Genomic DNA, 23,401 nt, shown 5'->3' with positions numbered 1-23,401 from the left:
AAATCAGGAAATTAGAAATTGAAAGAAACTATAGTCCTTATTCCAATTTTGTCAATTATTTCAATAATGTCCTCTATAGATTTTCCTACCTCCAGTCTGGATTCCAGCCCATGATTGATCATATATTGCATTTATTTTTTTTTCATTTTTTTATTTTCTAAAGATTTATTTATTTATTTCGCCCCCCCCCCTCGGTTGTCTGTTCACTGTGTCTATTTGCTGCGTCGTCGTCTTTATCCGCTTCTGTTATTGTCAGCAGCACAGGAATCTGTGTTTCTTTTTGTTGCATCATCTTGTGTCAGCTCTCCGTGTGTGCAGCGCCATTCCTGGGCAGGCTGCACTTTCTTTCGCACCGGGTGGCTCTCCTCATGGGGCGCCCTCCTTGTGCGTGGCGATCCCCTACGCGGGGGCACTCCTGCGTGGCACGGCACTACTTGCGCGCATCAGCGCTGTGCATGGGCCAGCTCCACACGGGTCAGGGAGGCCCGGGGTTTGAACTGCAGACCTCCCATGTGGTAGACGGACGCCCTAACCACTGGGCCAAGTCCGCTTCCCTATATTGCATTTAGTTGTCTTGTCTCTTTAGTCTCCTTTAACCTGGAAGCATTCCTTACTTGTGTTTATCTTTGTTGACATTGACTTTTTTGAAGAATACATATGAGTTATTTATACATTTTCCTCAATTTGTATTTATCCGCCTCTTACCTAGTGATTTGATTCAGGTTATGCACCCCCCAGCCAAAACACTACAGATGTGACCCAGTCTTTCTCAGATGCCCCTTGACAAGACACTGATACCTTCCAAATATCTTGCCCCTTATCATACTTTCCATCTGTATTTCTCATCTCTTCATGATTCTTTACCTGACAGTTACAAAGTAGTGATTTTCCAGTTCCTCCACTCCTACTTTTTATCAGCTGGCATTCTACGGTAAGAAAGAGCCCTCTTTTCTTACCTATTTATCAGTATCCATTATTAGTATGGACTCATGGATTCCCGTTTTATTCAGTAGGTTATAATATATTACTGCCCTTGTTTTTATGCTCAAACAGTCCCAGATATAGCCAGTAGGAGCCCTTTCAAGCTGGATCCTGTGTACTTTTTTTTTTTTCATTTAAAGATTTATTTATTTATTCCCCCCCCAGAGGCTTTTTTCCTTTTTTTTTTTTTTTTTGCTGTCTCGTCTCTGTGTCCATTCGCTGTGCATTTTTTCTGTATCTGCTTGTTTTCCTTTTGTTGTTTCATCTTGCTACGCCAGCTCTTCCTGGCTCACGGGCTGTCAGTTCTCCACGGCGCACGGGCCTGCTTTGCCTTCACAAGGAGGCCCTGGGATGTGAACCCAGGGCCTCCCGTATGGTAGACGGGAGCCCAACTGACTGAGCCACAGCTGCTTCCCCCTGTGTACTTTTGATTCTCACTATTAACAGGTTTCGTTTTTTGCTTTCTTTTCTAATAAGATCAGTTTCTTCTATATTTGTATATAATACAATGATAATTCAATTTAATGTTTTTCAGTATTAATTTTGAACATCATACCTGTTATAATTATTTTAAATTTCCTTATTTTAAAGTTAGCTTTGACTAGGTGGCAATAGCAAGTTCTTTTTTTAATTCATTAACTTTTTTTCCCCCCTCATTTATACTTTCTTTAGATGTATTTCTGCCATTGATTATAGGTATCTTTCAGGAATTTTTCCTATTTGCTCTTTCACTTATGTGCTGTGATACTTTGTATTGGTCATAAGTTACTGTTATCTTTTAATAGACTTCAGAAACATTGAGCAGATTTTGCTGGCTCTGTTATTGTTGCTTCTTACAGTTTCTGATTTTCAAGTTTTTTTAAAAAATTTGTTTCTCCAAGAGAAAATACTTTACATGATAATCTTAGTAGAAATCATCTCTTGAGTGTTTGAATGTATGTATAAAGTACAGTCTGTGTAAAGGACTGTTGTTAGAGCCCATTTCCCATAATACCATCACCATTGTTCTCCTCACTGACCCCTCTCTGATTCTTCAGGAGCAGTTGCTTGCTCTGCTCAGTGCTGTAGTTGACTGTGAAATTAACTGCAGTTTGGATGAAGTGGAAGATGATACTGATGGAGAGAGAAAAAAGCTAGAAACAATATCCAGGAATTGTTGCTGTTGCATCTTGAACAATAATGTGGAAAGAATTGGGTCTTACAGGGTGCAGAAAACCACATTCAGTATATTTTTCAGAAGTTCAAAAACAAGCAGAATTAAACAATGTATTGCTTAGGGATATGTACCTATGTGTTAAAATTCTAAAGATATGCAAGTGAATGCCAAAAAAAAGAAAACAAAAAGTTGGATATTAGCTATTTCTGGTGAGAGAAGCAAAGGAATAATGGGATTGGGGAATATTTTAGTTCTTAAGCTAGGTGGTGACATTATAGAGTAATAGGTGGTTTCCTTTTCATGTTTCATAACTTAGACATACTTTACTCAAATTCTCCTTTTTGAAATAAGCACTTAAAAAAAACAAACAAAAATAACATCAGGGATAAAATCGAGGCTTTGAAGCCAGATAGACCTTGGTTCAAATCCCAGTGCTGCTGCTTATTACTGTGTGGCCTTAGGCAGGTTATTTATTTAGTCTTTTTGAATTTCATTTTAGTCATTTTTCAAATGGAATTTCAGGGTGGTTTTTAGAATTAGCAGTAATGTATATAAAGGGCCAAGCACCCTGTTCACAAAAAGTAGGTATCTATTAACTGCTACTATTGTTACTATCAGGAATAAGTTTGCATTGAATTTTAAAATCTTACTCATATTTCTTTTCCTGATCTTTCAATCAGTAATGTAAATTTAGATGTTTTAGGGAAATCAGCATTAGGGGATTGGATAGGGCATTTAGAATAGAACTAAATAAAGCAATTGATTTATGTTCTTCTGTTTATATTTTAGGTGGGGGACCTACCTGATGCAGATATTAAACCTCCAGAAAATGTGCTGTTTGTGTGTAAATTGAATCCAGTGACCACAGATGAAGATCTGGAGATAATATTTTCAAGATTTGGGCCAATAAGAAGGTAATTAGTGAAAGGTTTAGGAAAACTAGATATTAATTATTGGTTTTCCAATGAAAAATTTTTGATCAGCCTGTGGACTCTAGGTAAATTTTTATAGGTGAGACTTTGAATAGGGGAAAAAACTGTGTGTATACATACATACACCACACATACACACATACACGTATATACATATAATTCAAAGATTCTCTTCCAACACAAAGATTTTCACTCTAAAACAGGAAATGAATGGAACAAAGTAAGTTCAGGTGCCTATTCTGGGAAAGAAGTCTTGTTCTATATTATTCTTAACAACCTTTAAAATATTTATCTCATTTAACATTTGCCTAGAATTACCAGCAATTGATGTCAAAATTAATTTGAAACAATTTTCCAAAATTTTCCTTTTGGCTAGTTTTTCTGCATTATTCATGTAAAAGTCTATGAAGCTGAAGTGAGGGGAATGAAGAATTATTGCTTAATGGGTGCAGATTTTCTGTACGGGTTGAGGAAAATGTTTGGGGAATGGATGTTGGTTATGATAGCACAATACTGTGAGTATAACTAACATCACTCAATGATACACCTAAAGGTGGTTAAAATGACAAGTTCTGAGTTGTATATGTGTTACTACAATAAAATTTTGCAAAAGAAGAAAAAAAGGACAAATGATAACATGGGCAGCAAAGAAATGGTTTACTTGTTAGTGGGATGGAAAAGATAGGGAACAAAATCCTAAAAATCTAAAAACATTTTGCTTTACCAAAAAAAAATCTTTGAAGCTAGATAAAACATCTGTGAGAAAGGAGGATATTATAATGGGTAAAAAAACATTTTTTTGGTGTTTAGAATTTCCTTTCATTATGTTTTTAAAATGAGACTTAAAAACATGGGGAGAAAGACAAGCCAGGTCCTTTTATCTCCAGCTGCCAACCCTCTTACTTGGTCATTAAGGTATATTTGTTCTATGTAATAGTTATGTTAAAGGGTTGAAATTGAGCTTGGTTTATATTAAAATTCAAAATTTCCAAAGTATAACCTTACTAAATATTTAGGTATGTATGGATGTGCAGACAGTATTCTACAGTAACATCATATACTCCATAATTTATCTATATTTGGAGTTAAGAGTGTGATTTTTTAAAAAATTTAGCGCTAGTTTACTCTTGCCAAAGGAAAATTAAATATTTTAATTTTATTCTTCCTTTTAGTGCTCAGGAAATTTAGGACTGTGTGCCTAGTTTAGGGTGCTTAGAGCACAATCTGGGTAATTTAATTGCTGGACTGGTAAAATGTTTCTTAAAAAAGAATTGTTATGGAGAAATTTGGGGAAATATAGTACCATGAGTTTAATCTGTCTTCTAAAAACTGGCTGATTTTGTTCTTCACTTTTGAAGAAAGAGAGTGAATGCTTTCTTCTTTTTTAAAGTCGTTTTTTTGGAAACTTCCTTTCAGTTGTGAAGTTATCCGGGATTGGAAGACAGGAGAATCTCTCTGTTATGCTTTTATTGAATTTGAAAAGGTATGTCATAACATAGATCTATTAAGTTTGGTATTTATTTCATTCTTATATAGTATTAAAATGTGAAAAATTATAGACTTCCTTCCCCTCTCTAAGGTTGAAAAATAGTTCACCCTTTCTTTAGGGACTCAGAAAAATAACTTTATTGTAGTCAAATAGGGGATAAACTCAAGATCTGTTGTTATTAATAATTGTAATTTTACTGTAGTTTCAGATGTAGTCTGCAGGAATGTGTCTTTAGAACTTTTCAAGTTTTAGGTAACATCCTTCACATTCTTTTAGTGATTTTTCGTGTTATTTAGGCAGAGCTAGAATGGAGTAATAGAACTGGCACGGGTGTTAAGGTTGAGATATTAGTCCCGTAGTAAATAGTATTTGACAGTGTATTTAACCCATTTTTCTAAGCCTTACCTTCCTTATAAATAAAAATTGAGTATTAGATTAGATGGTCCCTTTTAGGGCTGCAGTAATAATGCTGTTGTTAAGTACTCTAAGCCAGGCATTATGCTTTCTTTACCTGCCTTTAATTTGAATTCCATTTTACTCATTTTTAAAATGGAATTTCTGGGTTGTTTAAAGAATTAGCAATAATGTATGTAAAGTGCCTAGGACAGTGTTCACACGAAGTAGGTGTGTGAGATTGGTATGATCCTCCTTTTCCAAAAACATAAATTGATAGATACGGTGGGAATGTGACTTGTTCTGAATCATGTAGCTAGAGGATGTCAAAGTTGAGATTTGAGCTTAGATATGCCTGCCTGTGTTGCCGTTGCTTTTGGCCATTATGCTCTGTCATTTCTTTGTGCAGCTTTGGACTGGTGTATCTGCTAGAAACTCATTCTAGATTGCAGTTATTCCAATGCGTTTATTGAACATTTTCTACATTTCAGGCACTGCATTGGGCTCTAGGGACCCAAGACAACACAGAGTTGAGGAAGACAGACATACAAGAGATTATATCTTGACACTGTCAGACATACCAGAAATGATATATACAAGGTACATTGGTGCCAGCAGAAAGGAAATCGCTTCCTTTGGTTTGCTGTGATAACTTTTTGTAGATTTGACAGTGTCATTCCATCTTTGATGCTATAGGCTATATTATTTATTTGTTCAAAATATAATTTCATTTATAGCATATAGACTAATGACTACTGTGTTTCTCAGTCTTCTACAGCCATACCGTTTTCTAGGAACCTATAGTTCATTTCAACTTTAAAGCATAGGACAGGGATGAAATCTGTGAATTTTTGGTAACATTTAACATTTCAGATGTTGAGGTGGATCTTTTGCAGCTTTTCTCTTCTCTTGAAATTTGACTAAGGTATTCTGCTTCAGAATTTTGATGGATGATAGCTCTTTGTAAATCTTCATCACTGAGTGTGTGTTTTGCATATTAAGCAAGTTCTCTATGGTTTGGATAATCTGATCCCAAAATGTTTTCAAAGTGAAGAATAAAATATATACAGAAAAGTACAAAAGATAAGTGAACAATTTGATGAATTATCACAATAATAATACACTTATATAAACTACTCCCTGGTCAAGAAATAAAACATGGGCAGAAAAAAAATTACCAGCATCCAGAGACCCTTCTTTTTTCTCCTTCCTGTTTGTAAGAGTTATACCTGTAATTACATATAGCTTTTGTTACTTTTGTTAATTTTCATTGGCATATAGTATTTCATTGTGTATACATATCTGTTGTTGGACACCTGGGTCCTTTCCACTTATTGGCTATTATGAATGGTGCTAATATAAAGCGCTTTTGAACATGTTTTTGCTATACATATGTGCATATTTCTGTTGGGTATTTACCCAGGAGTGCATTGCTGGGTCAGAGGGTAGGTGTAGCATTAGTAGATGATTACAGGGAGCTTTCTAAAGTGACTGTACCAATTTCCCTTTCACTAGTATGTGTGGGAGGGAGTTGCTGTTAGTCTTCCCCCTTACTTGACTCTTGGTATGGCCAGTGGTTTTGATTTTATCTGTTCTAGTGGGTGTGTAGTGATATCTGATTATGGTTTTATTTTGCATTTCCCTGGTTGAGCCCCTTTCCTGTGCTTATTCCCTTCTGGGTGTTTGTTTTTTCATGAAGTACTTGTTCAAGACTTGCCTGTTTTTTTTAAAATTGGGTTTTCTGTCGCTTTTTGTTCATGTGGGAAGTCTTTATATTTTCTGGATGCAAGCTCATTTTTGGTTTATATGTGTTGCACATACCTTCTGCTCTTTGGATTGTCTGTTCACTCTCCTGATGGCATCTTTTGATAAACAAATTTCTAATTTTAATTTAGTTAGTTTTGTCAATATCTTCCTTACACTTTTTTTTGAGGATTTGTTTTTATTTGTCCCCCCCCGCTGCCGCTTGCACTAGTAGTCTGTTCTCTGTGTCCATTCACTGTGTGCTCTTCTGAGTCTGCTTGTCTTCTCTCTCAGCTTCTCTTTAGGAGGCACAGGAGCCAATCTTGGGACCTTCTGACAAGGGAAAGAAGCACTCAAATCACTTGAGCCACCTCAGCTTCCGGGTTTGTTGTGTCTCTCATTGTCTTTTCCTCTGTGTGTCTTTTTTGTTGCATCATCTTGTGCCAGCTCTCTGTGAGGGCCAGCTCACCTTCACCAGGAGACCCCGGGAATCGAACCCGCGACTTCCCATATGGTAGACAGGAGCTCAGTTGCTTGAGCCACATCCGCTTCCCTCTTCTTCCATTTGATAGCCTGTTTAAAAAAGTTTTTGCCTGTCCCAAGGTCATGAAGATATTCTTCTGAGATATTTTCTAGAAGTTCTTTTTTTTTTTTTTTTTACCTTTTACATTTAGGTCTACAATATGATTTTTGTATATTATATATATTACATTGTTTCTCCTTGCATTGTGCAGCCAGGTGACCCAGCATCATTTATTGAAAAGGTTGTTCTATTCTCATGATTTTGTAGTGCCATAATTGTGAGAAATCAACTGTCCATACAAGTGCGAAGTCTGTTTCTGGGTGCTCTTCTGTTCCACTGGTCTGTTTGTCTGTCCTTGCACCCCATCATGTGTAGCTCAGTGGTTGAGTGCTGGCTTCCACATACAATGTCCCAGGTTCAGTCTCTGGCCCTGGTACCTCCAAAAAAACCCTAAGAGATTTATCATGTCTTGTTATATGGTAGGGAGTCCTCCAACTTTTGTTGTTCTTGAAGATTGTCTTGGTTTTCTTGTCCTTTCCCTTTCCATGTAAATTTTTAAATCAGCTTGTCAGATTTGAAGAGATTTCTTAACTGTTGTGCAGAAAAAAGTCTATCAAGTGTTTGCAAATGATATCCTCCTGAGAAAATTATCTGAGAATTTTCTTTTTTTTTTTTTTTTAGATTTATTTTTATTTATTTAATTCCCCTCCCCTGGTTGTCTGTTTTCTGTGTCTTTTTGCTGCGTCTTGTTTCTTTGTCCGCTTCTGTTGTCGCGGTACGGAAAGTGTGGGCGGCGCCATTCCTCAGCAGGCTGCACTTTCTTTCGCTCTGGGCGGCTCTCCTTACGGGTGCACTCCTTGCGCGTGGGGCTCCCCTTTGCGGGGGACACCCCTGTGTGGCACAGCACTCCTTGCGCGCATCAGCACTGCGCATGGGCCAGCTCCACACGGGTCAAGGAGGCCCGGGGTTTGAACCGCGGGCCTCCCATGTGGTAGACGGACGCCCTAACCACTGGGCCAAAGTCCGTTTCCCTCTGAGAATTTTCTTGTTGGGGAAATGGCACAGTGTTGATATTCTGCTTGCCTAAGTGTAGTCAGTCAGTTTCATCAAACATATATTGATTTTCTGCTATGTGCCAGATGATGTTCTAAATGACGTAGATAGATGAATAAAACTTTGTCCTCATGTAGCTTATAATCTAATTCTTGACACACATGGTAAATAAAAGTATTAGTTATAATAGTATTTATCTGCCTCACTTTGAATTGGCTGAAGTGATAGTGAGCAAAGTAGAAAAATAAGTTTCTGGGAATATAGAAGGAAATGGATCAGTTCCAGGTTGAAATGTATCACTTCTGGACTTTTAGAGGTCAGAAATGGAGATGGAGGCTATGTGAAAAAGTTTCTGTCAGTAGGTATACTTGCGTAGCACAGATCTTTGTATCATAGATCCACAATCTGTTATCCAAAATCCTTGGGAACAGCTGTTCGAGAATTTAGAACTTTTCTCTGTGTTTGCATGTCTGTATGAGTGTATGTATGTGTGTGTGGATTATGTAATATCCCAGTGGGCCTGGGTCAGCATTCCATAATCAATCACAAAAATATTTCTGTAGTGAAATGAGTGAATATTCATAATAATTGAGATAAGGCCATAACCGCCATTAAGGTTAGTTTTTGCTGCCAAGTGAATTTTGACTCCAAACTCACAAAAGCAGCCATTTTCAAGATCTTTCTGGATTTTAGAATTCCACAAAAAGGATCATGGTTAGTTAGTTGGAAGACAGCTGGGCACTAATGCAGTGAATGTATAACAGCGATTTTGGCAGTAAATGAGGTTTGTGGTTAATAATATAAATACCAGAAAGTTATTCTATTACAAGATTTTAAGAATATGGTGATATATGGGGGAAATATAACTAATGTAAATTATTGACTCTATTAGCAATATTGTGATATTTTTGTAGCAAAAGCAAAGAAGGTACTATATGCTAACGGTAAAAAAATATGGGTTTGTTTTTGTGAGATATGAATATAATTAAACTTTTTTTCCTCTTCTTTTCTTAATTAACAAGGAGACCTTTATTATATCCTTTAAGTTACCTATCTTTCTGAACACTGGAGGAACAATTAAGTTTGTTTTTGGGATTAGATGAGATAAAGGTACCTTGACAGTTTTTTTGGAGTAATGCTTCTATAACTTGTTGAGCTGCCTTTTTCTGTTTTGTTTAGTTTTTTTAATTAAAAAAATTTTTTTTTCAATTTTGAAATAAAGTTTTAATTTAAAAAAAGGATCATGGACTTGTATAGCTCAGTTGGTATTAATAGCTCAGTGTGTGTACCTTCACTGCAATCACGCTGTCTTAATTCAGATCCGCCTCTGACCCTTGCCATCTATGTGACCTTTGCCAGCTTCTGTACTTCTCTAAACCTCTGTTTACGCATCAGGAAAATGGAGAGAATAATATTTAGTAGCTCGTAGGGTTATTGTCAGAGCTAATTGAGATAAGAGATACAAAGCATTTAACAGCATCTGACGCATAATAAGCATTCAAATATTAGTTTAAGTAGCAACAAATTTCATGTATATTGGATATTCTGGCTACAGAAATCTTTTACCTAAATACTTATATTTGAGTTTTTATAATTATCATTAGGAAGAAGATTGTGAGAAAGCCTTCTTCAAAATGGACAATGTGCTTATAGATGACAGAAGAATACATGTGGATTTTAGCCAGTCTGTTGCAAAGGTTAAATGGAAAGGAAAAGGTATATTGGCTTATCTTCCTTTGTTTCTGTTCTATTTTGCATGCTTGTATACACACACACAGATTAAAAATATCCTTTGATTTAGTGCTGTTAATTAGGAGAAATAGTAACTACTGTAACTCTTGCCATTTATAATTTTACAAAGCTATTATCTAGAATTTAAGGTAGAAGGGTAGTTGTGTGTATGTGTGCATTTTAAACTTTTCTGTGTTTGTGTTATAAATTACTTACATTTATCCAATGCAGACATGACATGTTTCCAAAGTAATCATTATGACTTGGACTGGTTTAGTTCTTTTAGGTGCAAAACTCTTAAATTATTTTTAAAGTTTGCTTCATTTGTCATATGGTGCACAATTCTAAATGTTCATGAAAAGGTGGTGAAAATAGCCTCTCTTCCACTCCTACCCTTCATCTACACAATAGCCCTTCCTAGAGGGAACCACTGTTACCTGTTTTTAATGTAACCTTCTATATACATTCTTCTAATATTCATGCATATCAACAGATATATATTATTTTCTCCTTTAGAAAGGAAAACCCATATAATTCTTTTCAGTGGGTGCATTTTGTTCCATTGAATGTGTATCATAATTTATTGAACTAGTTCTCATATTAGTGGACTCAGGTGGTTTCTGATGTTTTGCTTTCCTATATACTATGCACTCTCTCTGTACGTAAGACATTTCCCACCAATACATAAGTTTATGTCACGTAATTCCTGATAGTGTCATACAAAGCTTAAGGTTGGATCTGTGGCATGGGTGTTGTAATATGGCTTTGGTGTTGTAATATTCGTACATGTCATTAGATGGCAGCATATTGCTATCTCACAAAATGGATATCTGATTTCAGTTAAATTCTCCTCTAAGCCTTTGTCACGTACAAAATCTCCCTTATATCATAACTCCTATAAAAGTATTATTGTTGCTTAATTAGGTGATTTTTCTTACCAGGTTCTTTTTTCTTTTCTTAATAAATAGGTGGGAAATATACCAAGAGTGATTTCAAAGAGTATGAAAAGGAACAGGATAAATCATCTAATTTGGTTCTGAAGGACAAAGCAAAGCCCAAACAGGAGTATCCTTAACAAGAACCAGTTAGTCAGCATGTATTGACCATCCTCTCTGTTTAGAGTACTGTGTGACACATCTTAAAGTGTCACAGAGGCCTGAAGACAAGACTCCTGCTCCAGATTGTTTGAGAAGAAATAATTTAGTTTTTCATTATCTCTTTTCAATGTCTGACATATACTTGGTTTTTCATTATATTCCCTGTTGCATGGAGAAAGGGTTGAAAGAAATCTTTAGCCTAATTCTTTTACCTTCCTACTCTTAGGTTAAAATAGATGAACACTATTCTCAAAAGATATTCAGGTAAGATTTGTGTTTTTCTGTATATAGTGATAAAATTCAGTTCCTCATAGTCAGAATCTTATGGCTAACCTAAATCCCTGGGCCAACCCTCCTCTTAGGTTTAACTTCCTTGGAAACAGTGAATATCTAGGTCACAAAATCATGTAGTTCTCTTCCAGAATTAAGTTGTTTCTTTATGCATAGTACATTGTCAGTAGTCTAGGAATAAGTATTTATGGGGCTTCTGTTGTGTGCAGTGTTGACTTTCATAGGATTAAAAAGAAATCCACTGACTTAACCATTAATTCAGATTCTTCGAAGTTTTAGGTTGAGACAAGAAGTGTCCTGTTCATATCATGTCATTTTAAGTTTGTTTATTGGTAGTCTTATTATAAATCAATCACTCCACACATTGCAAAGGATATTTCTTTTGCAATTCTTTCTGGTAAATGGTTTCTTTGTTTCCCAGTTTCGGTTAGAATTTCAGGGATTCTGTTCCCGTACTATGTAGACGTTTCTTTTCCCAGTATTCATCAAGGAAAGAGAACTATCAGGTTGACTTGTTATATATTTAATTTTTAAGTGTGTTGACTGTCTATCATGTATAAGGCATAGTGTGAGGTATTAGAGTTGAATTGAAGTTTGGAGCATGTGGACATAACCAGCATGTGGGAGGAAATTTCACATCATACAGACCTAAAGATAAGCTTAAATTTGGACCCAGAAGATGAATAGTAGAAGGAATACAATTGAAATCTCAAAATCATAAAAGATATAGATGGAATACACTTTAGATATACTTACCAAATATTTGAAATTAAATTTAGGCTTCACCAGTAGGAACTGCAGCTGAAAGCAGGGGAGAGTGGAAGACAAATAAAAGGAGGTAGAGTTGCTGACGGGGGCTTCTTTTCCCTCTCAGGCTAAAAAGAAAGAATAAATAGTATTAAAATGTTTTAAATTCAAGTTGATGGATTGTTAAGAGTTAAGAAAGGAAACTAGGCATGTTTGAGAATAAATCTCCAACCCAATCCTATCAAATAGAAATTTCTGGAATGATGGAAATGTTCTATATCTCTCCTGTCTGGTATGACTGCTGGTCACATGTGACTACTGAGCATGTGAAATGGACTGGGGAACTGAATTTTTCCTTTAATTTAAATTAAGTTTAAATTTAAACAGCCTCATGTAACTAGTGGTCCTGTATTAAACAGCACAGGTTATCCTTTTGCAGTTGATGGAGAAGACAAGCATGATCTTGTACAAACCACTGTTAATTACTCTCAAATAGAAAATTGAACAAGAAAGAGGAAATTCATGAGTCTGACCCACTGGGATAGTCTTCATGTTCTTAGTAGTTGATAGGTTTTTTTCTAGTGAGCAATTTATAATATCGGAGAGAAAAGAGAAGGACAAAGCAAGTGTTTATACGTAAGATAGATATGTGTTTGTATGTATAGTCACATACATTTATATAATTATATTATGATAAGGGAAGGGGATTCAGAAGATAATGTGCAGTTAAGTTGTCTTTAATCAACTAAAAAGGTTTGACGGGGATATACATAGTAGGGTGAGAGAAAGAAAAATTGCTGTGAATATAGCTCCTCAGAGAAAGTTCAACAATAGAACTGGAAGAGAGGAAAGTTTAATATGGCCAGACTAGACCTTGAAGAAACTAGAGAGAAAAGAGGTCAGAATTACAAATTTGTGTTTTATTCAGAGAATTTTGGAGGGATTTGACATCTTCCAGAAGTGTCCATCGTAGGAGTGAGTGGAAGGTAACATTCATGAACAACGAAGAGATGTCGTGTCTTGGTGATGGAACAGGTAGTCAACAAATACTTGTTGCCTGTTTCAAACCAGTTCAACATTGGAAGCTCCTCAGCCCCTCCCTGCCTTCGTGAAACCTACATTATATTGTTGTATTTTTGGAGTGGGGAGGGAGTAAGGAAGAACAGACATAATTACCATTGATTAAATACATCTAGCATGTTGCAGGGAAGTATACGGGAGCTTATAATACAAGTGAGGGGCCAGGGAAGACCCTCAAATAACACCAGAACAGTTGACACGGAAGCTGCAACCTGCTTATGGGGAAGGGGAGGGCTGAGGTGGGATGCTGGTTCCTTTAACTGTGATCCATCATTTAAGAAATGCAGTTCACATCTTGACCCAGTGATGGTCATAATACAGTCATTCTCTCACACATGTAACTGAAACAAAAATAGAAATAATAATTTCATTAAATAGTGTTTTTAAAATTCAATTCTGTATTGTATTTTTAAAAGCTGGTTGTGACCTACAAAATGGATTTTGTACTCCATTGATGGATTACCACCATCAGTTTGAACAACACTGGTGTAAAGTATTTTGGATGAAGGGAGAGCATCACATGCAAAAACACAGGACGATGAAATCATAGGCAAGTGCTACTACTGCATTTGTGGCTGAGAATGGGGGAAGAGTCAGAAGATACTCTAGAAATAAGTGTGACTTTGTATAAAGGAGGAAGTTGGAGATAGTGGGGGAATAAGATGATAGTGCAGCTGGCTAGCCGTCTGTGGCAGTTTGAGATTATTTTATGAATCCCCAAAAGAGAAAGATTATGTCTGTAAACTAATCTCTTTGATCAGTTAGCCATCTTGTGAAGAGCTAGAGGGACAGCGTTTTCCTGTTTGGCTTTAGGTAGAAGTGAGACATCCCTGAGGCGGGCATGGAGCCAGGGCAGTGTGAGAGCAGACGGGCCTGTGGGCCCGAGGAAGCCGTGGCCGGGTGCTCAGGCCTCCCGGCAGCTGGAGGGCCGTGCGTGCGCGAGTCCTGTGCTTGCTTCTGCAGACCACCGTTCTGGCCCAGCTGCCTTCCTCAGAATCCACTCAGTTAAGGTTATTTTCAGCAGAGGATGGAATAGTTTTACATTTTGTCTTATTCTGAGGCATTTTACTATACTAGAGAAAATGCTTAAAACATATATTATTAAAATTTTATAACACAAAATTTTAAAAAGATTCACTCGTAGTTCCACCATCTAGGTAAATGATACTTTTAATTTCTCCTTATTCCTTTTAAGCTTTATATAGTTTTGTAAACTTACATGGCACATGCAGGTTTTGCTTCAAGCTTTTTTCACTTTAAATTCTTTCATAAATACTTTTCTAGTATTTATCATATCATATTGCAAAAACTTTAATAATGTGTTTAAGTATATATTTATTACTAGGTGTTTTGTTGTTCTCCGTGTCTGTTACTAAAAATAATCCTATTATGTGCCTTTGTTCATTTAACTCATTATAATTTTTTATAAATTCTTTTTAGAATTTAAACATATTGATAACTAGTGATAGATGTTGCTAAATTTCCTTACAGGATTGAACTAATTTATATGTCCTAAAGGAAGATTCATATGATTGTACATGTTTTCTTATATAGCTTCTCTGGCATTAGGATTTATAGTATCTCTGTTTTTTCTAGTGAAGACAGTGCCTCACTTTCTGAGTTTACATTTTTTTTTATTACTGACAACTATTTCTTTATGTTTTATACTACTTGAATTTTCATTTGTGGATATAGGTTTTCCCCCGTATTTTTTTACTATTTGTTTAAGGTTAGGCTTCTTTCCATTTCTCCTGACTATATAATGAATTTTTGTTTTAGAAATAAACTCAATGCTTGTGAAATACTTTTTTGCTTTAAAAAGTTACCTTTAACCTGCTGGCCACTGTTGTGTACCAGCTTCTTAGGTTTTGATGTGTAATTGGCGTCATTTCTCACACTTTTCCTTAACTAGCTGCTACAGTGCAAAATATGATCTTATACTAGATGAGCAGGCAGAAGACTCAAAATCAAGTCACTCGCACACAAGTAAGAAACACAAGAAGAAAACCCGCCACTGCTCTGAAGAAAAAGAAGATGAGGACTACATGCCCATTAGAAATACTAACCAGGTGCTTATAATCTCCACATATTTTATCCTGTTGTAAATTACATGTTAGCAGTGTAATTTAGAAGGTAAGGCTATCGTTCTGAACAGGAATGAGGATGTTCCCAACTCTGAAATATAGTATGGTTTCACTCAGGTAATGACCTTTAATCTTCAAGAATATATATCAAAAGATTACCAAAGATTGGTTTTGAATTTATAATTTTAGAGAAGAAATAATTTACCACCTGCCGTTTTGCCTCTGTTAAATGAAAAACAAATTATATCACAGCCCCGTTTTCATTTTACCACCTAAAAATCATTTGAGCTAGGCCATGGAGGATAAGAAGGATTTGAGCAAGCAGCGGGGAGAGGAGAAGGAACTCGAGCTAGTGAGAATGTCAAGCAAAGATGGTGAAATGCAGTATGGTAGGCAAAGTGAAGGAATTGCTGTCAAAAGAGGTAGGTTTAAATTTCTACACAGCCCTTCATTGATGTGGCTTGTTATTTAACTTTCTAAGCTAGAGTTTCTTCCTCTGTGAAACTGAAATAATACTTCTCTCACAGACGTGTTGTTAAGATTAAGATTAAGTGGGGAAAATGCATGTGCAAGCATTTTATGCACTGGCTTTTATTGTTGTTATTACTTTTTGAACCCTTAAACCAAAGTTCCAACTTGTTATAAATGAAAAATGTCCCTTAAAAAAAAAGTACTATTTGTATAAAGCAGCATATATAGAAGACAAGGTTTAGCAAAATAAATAAAAACACCCTGAGATTTTTGCATATCCTTTCAGATCTTTTGATCTGTCTGTATCTTTTTGTCCATGCGTGCACGTTAAAAAAAATTTAATCAAAATGAGGACATAGTTTACATGCCGTTTTATAACTTGCTTTTTTCAGTTACTGGTACCCACCTTTCTATGCCAGTAAATTGTCACCTTATTTAATATGGTACTTGTTATATTTTTTTCCCCTCCCTTTCCCCCTCACCCCCATTGTCTGCTCTCTGTGTCCATTCACTGTGTTCTTTGTCCGCTTCTGTTGTTGTCAGCGGCACCGGGAATCAGTGTTTCTTTTTGTTGTGTCATCTTGTTGTGTCAGCTCTCCCGTGTGTGCGGCGCCATTCCTGGGCAGGCTGCACTTTCTTTCGCGCTGGGCGGCTTTCTTTACGAGGCTCACTCCTTGCGCGTGGGGCTCCCCTACGCGAGGGACACCCCTGCGTGGCAGGGCACTCCTTGAGCACATCAGCACTGCGCATGGGCCAGCTCCACACGGGTCAGGAGACCCGGGGTTTGAACCGTGGACCTCCCATGTGGTAGACGGACGCCCTAACCACTAGGGCGAGTCCACTTCCCCAGTATGGTACTTGTTTTGAAGGGAGGTGGGAAAAGCTTGGACTTTGTTATCAAACCTTCCAGGGTCTGAAGCCTGGCACTTTCTAAGCCAAGTGACCTTGGACAGCTTCTCAGAGACTTAGTTCCTTCATTTATGAAATGAGGATAAATATCTGTCTTGTAGAATTGTGATAATTATATATAAACTGCCTAGTGCAGAGCCTGGCTTAGAGGTAAATCTCAGTGGTAACCACTGTTACATTCTTTGAACTATCCTAAGCATTCCTTAAGCAGTTGCCTTCAAAGTGTTTATTTATGTGCTGTGTAAGAGAATTTTGAAAAGTAATCCTACACATCTTAGAGTAGATGGCTAAAGTTTGTTTTTAAAATATATTTAAATAGTTGCAAAGACTATAATTTCTGTCAATTGATAATAATATTATCAGTTTTTTAAAAATCTGAATAAACTCTTTAACAGCCAGAAAATTTTTTACTATGTTCCTTTCTTTTCTTTTTCCATTTTTTCTTCACCAATAGGATTTTGCCCTAATGTAACATACTTTAAAAAACAAACATTTTTATTATAGAAAGTTTCAAACATCTACCAAAACAGAGAATAGTATATAACAAAGCCATGATTCGCCATCTTCTACCATTATCCACTTCTAGCCAACTCACCGTCTCTTTCTCTGTGGGTTATGTTGAAGCAAATCTAGAAATACTGTTTCATACATAAATAAATATTTCAGTATGTGACTTAAAAAAAAACCAATTCTATTATCATGTATCTTTAAAAGGTCATTAAAGTTCCTTTAGTAACATCAAATATTCAATCATCGCTCACCTTTTCCTGATTCTTAAGGTTTTTAAAGCTGTTTGAATTGTTTTCCCAGAAAGGATCATACAATGCAGTTGGTTCTTCTAATCTGTAGGTGTTCCTGTCTACCTTTTGCCACCCACCCCCTTTGTTGGCAAAAACTAGATATTTGTCTTAAAGAGTTTCCACGTTTTGCATTTTGCAGACCATACCCCAGTGCTGTCACTTAACATGTTATTTTGTCTCCTGAACTTCCAGCAAATCAGTAGTTAGATCTAGAGGGCTCAGTCAGATTCAGGTTCAATTTTTATTTTATGACAAGACTATGTCATAGGCAGTGTTGTGTTGTCTACTTCCATCAGGGTGGTACATCCTGAATCTGTGTTTGTATCTGTGCATGTGTGTGTGTGACAGATAGAGAGGAGTGGGGGGAGAGATTTGAGTGGATCATTGCCTACATCCCATTCATACGTTTAAGGGTTGAAAAGTGGTGATACTGTCATCCCTTCTTCACTTACTACCTGGAACACTTCTACCAAGAGAACTTTCCCTTATCAAGTCTGTGATTACTCTGTGATACAAGTTCACACAGAAAAGGCAGGATAAATGCTTGATGCTTTTTTTTTTACTTAACAATTTTCACAGTGAGCTGTTCCCTAAGTATCAAGTGGTCAGTGGGGACAAGTGAGTTACTGTTTTTAACAGGATCGTGAACAGCATAGCTGCACCCACGTCTGACGCCCACTCCTCAGTGCTGCTCACCTTGCCCCGACCTTGGCACAGGGAGCACATCCAGGCTGGCCCCTGGCGTTGCTGTCCTGACAGGACCTTAGTCTCCAATAACCTGGCTTTCTGCTCTGACAAGATGTTCTGGGCTCCTTTTTCCCATTTCCTGCTGTGGACTTGGTCATTTCTCCAGCAGCCCGTGCTCCCTTTCAGGATGGTGTTCCACAGCCATCATCTGTTTATTGCTCCTGAGTTGGTCATAATTTGTAGGCTTTTTCAGTGGACAGTTAGAATGCATATTTTTTATTTGTTTGCTTGTTTATGTAAGATAAAATTTATCATGAGCACATACTTGTGTTTCCAATTCAGTTTGAAAACAACAAGGTTTTTATTTAACCTCATTGATCCTCATAGCTGTAATTCCTTTCTCCCATGCCAGAAATCCTGGTTCTCAAAAAACAGCAACATAATTATTCATTTGCTTTGTTTCACACTGTACCTACAACAGGCTTAGTTTCTTTTGCTTCAAATAAAAGTCAGCATCAGGATTTAAGATATCACCAGGGGCCCCAATTTTTTTGTAGTAGTCTGGTTATTTTCCTTTTGATTTCAGTCTAAAAATTGTAATCATTAAAAGAATTTTCAGGGTTAGGTAGTTTCCAGGTATATCTCAGATTTCTTTTATTTTTTGACATTTTGCTTGGTGAATCTGGTTTCCAAAGAATGTTTTAACCCGTTTTTTCAATTTTTTTTAATTGAAGGACAACCTTACTGGTCAGTTGGAAAATTTAGCTACTTAATTTTTCTACTTCATGTCTTAATTCCAAGATGGTTAGTGTGTTGGTGAGGTTTGGGCTGTACTGAGGTTGCAGGAAATGAGTGTTCAGCTGCAGCTGCCTGCTGAGGAGGACGGTAAAGAGCGTTCGTGCTGCTTGGCGTTCTTCCACTGTGGTTTTCAGAGTGTTTAGTATTCTTGTAATTTGGAACTCTGTTTCTGCTGTCATTTTAATGGTTTAATGCAAATAAATCTTTGATTTAGTCCCAGAGGCCTGAGCAAGGCTAATTTTAGTTAGATATTTTTTGTTCAGTCAGTTGCCAGGTAAAATTGATGGCCTTAAATTGGCTATATTGTTTGGTGGTTTTTTTTTGTTGTTGTTTTGTTTTTTCATGCCACATACTAGTTTGATCATCTTACGTCTTAAATGTGTTGAACAATAGAATTTTTGAGAGCCCATACTAGAAAGTTCTTAGAGTTCATCTAAATCATTTGATAATGAAGATACTAACCCTAGAGAGCCCTTCGGCCTTAATAGTGTAGTGGGAGAGCTAAAACTTCAACCCATTTATTTTGATTTGGTCAGGGGTTTTGTTTGTTTTATTTTTTTTCATTATTCTATGCCACATACTCTCCCCTACCCCATCCCTGTCCTTTTCAATTTTATATGTCAAGTTACTGATGGATTACACAATTATCTCCACCCTATATAAAACTCTTCAGCCTCAGTTTCTTTATTTCTGGAATGAGGAAAATAATGGATTCCAGAAGCACTTCATACCGTGCTAGCACATACTTAGAGGATCTAATTTGGTTTCCCCCAGCCACCTACACTTTGCTCCTACATTCCTACAGTGCTAATTCTTGTCTTTCTGTTTCCTCTCACACAACTTTCTCACCATCCAAACCTAAACCCACTCATACTTAGAGGCTTGTCTCGTGTCCTAACTTCTCCATGAAACCTTTCCTGATAAATCTGATTTTGAGTATTTCTTTTATGACACATCCCCTAAATGGCAAAGACCAACTGAGCCCAGATCTGCCTGACGTCAAAGTTGTGTAGCTTTGAAAATCACTCCAAGTAGCGTGGTTTTAAGCTTTCAGTCCATGCCAGATTTTCAGCTTCCTCAATTTTTTTTTTTAAAGTAAGTACTGTAAGCCTTTTATCTGTATATATTTTTTAAATAATTCAAAGCTTCTAAGTGCATATTTGTATAATAGCTGAGGATTTTGTGGAGTTCCACAGTGATTGACAGTCCATGCATTTTTAAAGCTTATGGTTTCAATTAATACAGAAATAAGCACTAGGTATATATAGAGAACAGCACAAAGATATTTACGTTTTGTGTATATTACAGGAAACACCAATAGTCCTTTTTTCTAGGAATGTCATTTTCTTTGAGAATAGTTGGTGAAGAGCTAAACCAAAATATCTACTCATATTTTACCTCTAGGACTTTCATAGAATGCCAAGAATTATTGGAATTGTATAGGAAATCATGAATCGGTTTGTATTCCACAAACACTGTTGATTAAATTTGTAAGAATTATGTTGGATTTATTTTTCATATACTGTGAATCTTTTGCCAGATGTAATGTAAATTACCCTAGATTGTATTTGGAATAATTTATCATTTTCCTAATAACTAGTCCTTTGTCATGGATATCCATTACTCTGGATTTGAAACTTTGGCGATTCCGTCTACGATAACAATGTCTATGGTAATAGAGTTTGAGAACCTGGGAATCTTATTCCTTAGAATTTTGCCTTTCCTCTGTGCAATCTTTTAAGAAAATTGAATTACCTCATGAAAGAACTGTGGCTCTTGTCCCTTTAGATTTTAACTAGTTGCTGAGATTCTCATTTTAATTAGGGAGAGGATACAAGCAGAAATAGTTATTGTAACCAGCTCTCTTTTATATGGGAAAATGACTACTACTATTTAATAAATAAGAACAGATTTAAATATACCCACTTTATTGCCTTTGGGGTGATGAATTATTCTGGTGTTCTTAACTAATTTTTAAGAAAGATGTAAATAATGTTTTTGTTTTTTAAATATAGCTTGGTCTAAACATGGAAAATTTCTTTGAAGATTTGAAGAGGAGGTGTTATAAAATAAAACATTAAAAATTAATCATAATCACTCAGATCAAAGTATACACTTTTTTCTTTTTAGACTGACTTGTCTAAGACCTCTTTCTTACTATGTTATTTAAATGATGTCTTCATAGGATTCTTATGGGAACTTCCAGTAGTTTCTCTGCAGATTGATGATTGGACCACCTTTTTGGGGAGTGGGGGACAAGGGAGGTGGAAAGGTGATTGCGTATTACCATAATTATAGGTATTGCAAACTTCCTCTAAAGACTACACTAATTCCTATTCTTTGTTTTTGGAGCTGATCCTTTGTTTCAACTAATAGTAGTTGGAAAACAATGAAATTGACAAGAAAAAGGGTTAAAGCTGTTTCTGAATTTCTTTTTTCATTTACAGGATTCTTGGTATTAGTAGTAGTGTTCACATTTGAGCTGTTCCAAATGCTTGTTAATAGTGAACTTGTCCACATTTTATAAATTCACAGTATATATAACATGATAATTTTGCTGGTCCACTTATAACGCTCTCTCTATTGCTTGGCAGGATATCTACAGGGAAATGGGATTTGGTCACTATGAAGAAGAAGAAAGCTGTTGGGAGAAACAAAAGAGTGAAAAGAGAGACCGACCTCAAAACCGGAGTCGTAGCCGATCTCAGGAAAGGGATGGCCGTTACAGTAATAGTCACAAATACAAATACCAGACAGATCCCTATGAAAGAGAAAGGAATAAAAAAAGAGACCAAAGCAGAAGTCCAAAGAAATCCAAAGATAAAGAAAAGTCCAAGTATAGATGAAAGAAGAAGAATCAGAAATGAGTGGCTAACAGATTTACTCGTCTAACTTACAGTACCAGGAAAACAGATGTTCATAATTTGTGATAAAGCAGTTAAAGACTCAGCATATTATTTTTTTTCACACTAGTCTTATGGTCCTTTTAGATTAATAACTGATTGTATAGGGCACTGAAAGACAATAAGGAATTTAGCGTTTTCTTTGTATACTTTTTTTACACTAATTTTATTGTTATACATAAATGAGAGTCTTCATTTTTAAAAAGTCTTTCATATTTTCTGCTATTCTTTTTTAATGAATATTTCACACCTACAAAAATGCATAAACGTGTGTATATATATATATATATATATAAGATATCGAGAATAATAAATACTTGTGTTCCTATCAGCCAGCATAAGAAATAGAATATTACCTGCATTTTAGAAGTCCCCTCTTCTTCTCAATTATTATTCTGAGTTTTGTATTTGTCATTCTCTTGTTTGTTGTTACAGTTTTACAAAATATGTCAGTATCCCTAAAAGAAATAAGAAGTTCTGTATGTTTTTGAATTTTATATAAATGATATCATAATGTATGTTTACCTCTGTGACTTGCTTTTTTCAACTTAGTATTCTTGGGGAGTCATTCATTTTCATTGCCATATAGTATTCTATTATATGAAACTGCCACAATTAATTTATCCATTCTTCTGTTAGTGGACATTTGACTTTTTGTTTGTTTCTTTTTGTTTTTGTTGTTGCAAACAATGCTGCTATGAACATTTTATATCTAGGAGTAAAGTGGCTTGGTCATGTAGTATGAGTATCTTCATCTTTACAAAATATTACCGACATATTTGAAAGCAGCTGTACCAGTTTCCACTCCTATCAGCACATGTGAGATTCATTTGCTTCACATAATTTGATACTTGTTAATTTCAGACTTAATTTTGCCAACCTAGTGGATATTAAATGGCATCTATTGTGGTTTCCAAAACTAAGACTACTGTTATTCTTTGCTTTTCTATATGTAATGTGTTGTTTTTCTCCTGCTTTTTTTTTTTTTAAGCTTTATTTTTAAAGAAATTTTAGATTACAGGAATGTTACATCAAAAATGGTGGGTTCCCATATACCCCACCCCCTTCCCTTCTCACACTTTCCCCTATTAATAACATCCTTTATTAGTGTGGTACATTTATTACAATTGATGAACAAATTTTGAAGCATTGCTTCTAACCACGGTCAATCGTTTACATTATGGTTTACCCTTTGCACTCTACTATTTTATAGGTTTTGACAAAATGTATAATGGCCTGTATCTGTCACTGCAAAATCATGCAGAACAATTCCAATTCCCTAAAAATGCCCCATATTCCACCTGTTATTCCCTGCCCCTCCCCTCAGAACCTCTGGTGACCACTGCCTTGACATCAGTGTGTGAGGTTCTTCCATTACTACAGTAATAGTCTACCTTAGGCCGTGGTTGCACCCCCCTTGTGTTTATTCCTCAGTCTTGAGGATTTTGGTCTGGTCTCTGGCTGCTTCTAAAAGTTTTCTCTTCATTGCTGATTTTAAGAAATTTGATTGATATACTTAGGGTTTTTGTTTGT

General features: G+C 36.0%; 1 protein-coding gene across 1 annotated transcript in view; it reads left to right on the top strand.

Annotated features, from left to right (window-relative positions):
• PPIL4 (peptidylprolyl isomerase like 4) overlaps nucleotides 1-22,787 on the top strand; it is a 42,592-nt gene extending 19,805 nt beyond the window's left edge. The window contains exons 8-13 of the mRNA XM_004472797.4: nucleotides 2,927-3,051; nucleotides 4,486-4,552; nucleotides 9,875-9,986; nucleotides 10,970-11,066; nucleotides 15,138-15,285; nucleotides 21,560-22,787. Of these exons, the coding sequence (XP_004472854.2) occupies nucleotides 2,927-3,051; nucleotides 4,486-4,552; nucleotides 9,875-9,986; nucleotides 10,970-11,066; nucleotides 15,138-15,285; nucleotides 21,560-21,811 (801 nt within the window). The 3' untranslated portion in view covers nucleotides 21,812-22,787. The remainder of the gene's footprint in view (nucleotides 1-2,926; nucleotides 3,052-4,485; nucleotides 4,553-9,874; nucleotides 9,987-10,969; nucleotides 11,067-15,137; nucleotides 15,286-21,559) is intronic.
• Nucleotides 22,788-23,401: the final 614 nt, after the last annotated feature.

The sequence above is a fragment of the Dasypus novemcinctus genome, chromosome 28 (assembly GCF_030445035.2).
Source record: "Dasypus novemcinctus isolate mDasNov1 chromosome 28, mDasNov1.1.hap2, whole genome shotgun sequence".
NCBI classification, from domain to species: domain Eukaryota; kingdom Metazoa; phylum Chordata; class Mammalia; order Cingulata; family Dasypodidae; genus Dasypus; species Dasypus novemcinctus.
Note: the sequence above shows the minus strand (reverse complement) of the source record. Positions and strands in the feature narration are given on the sequence as shown.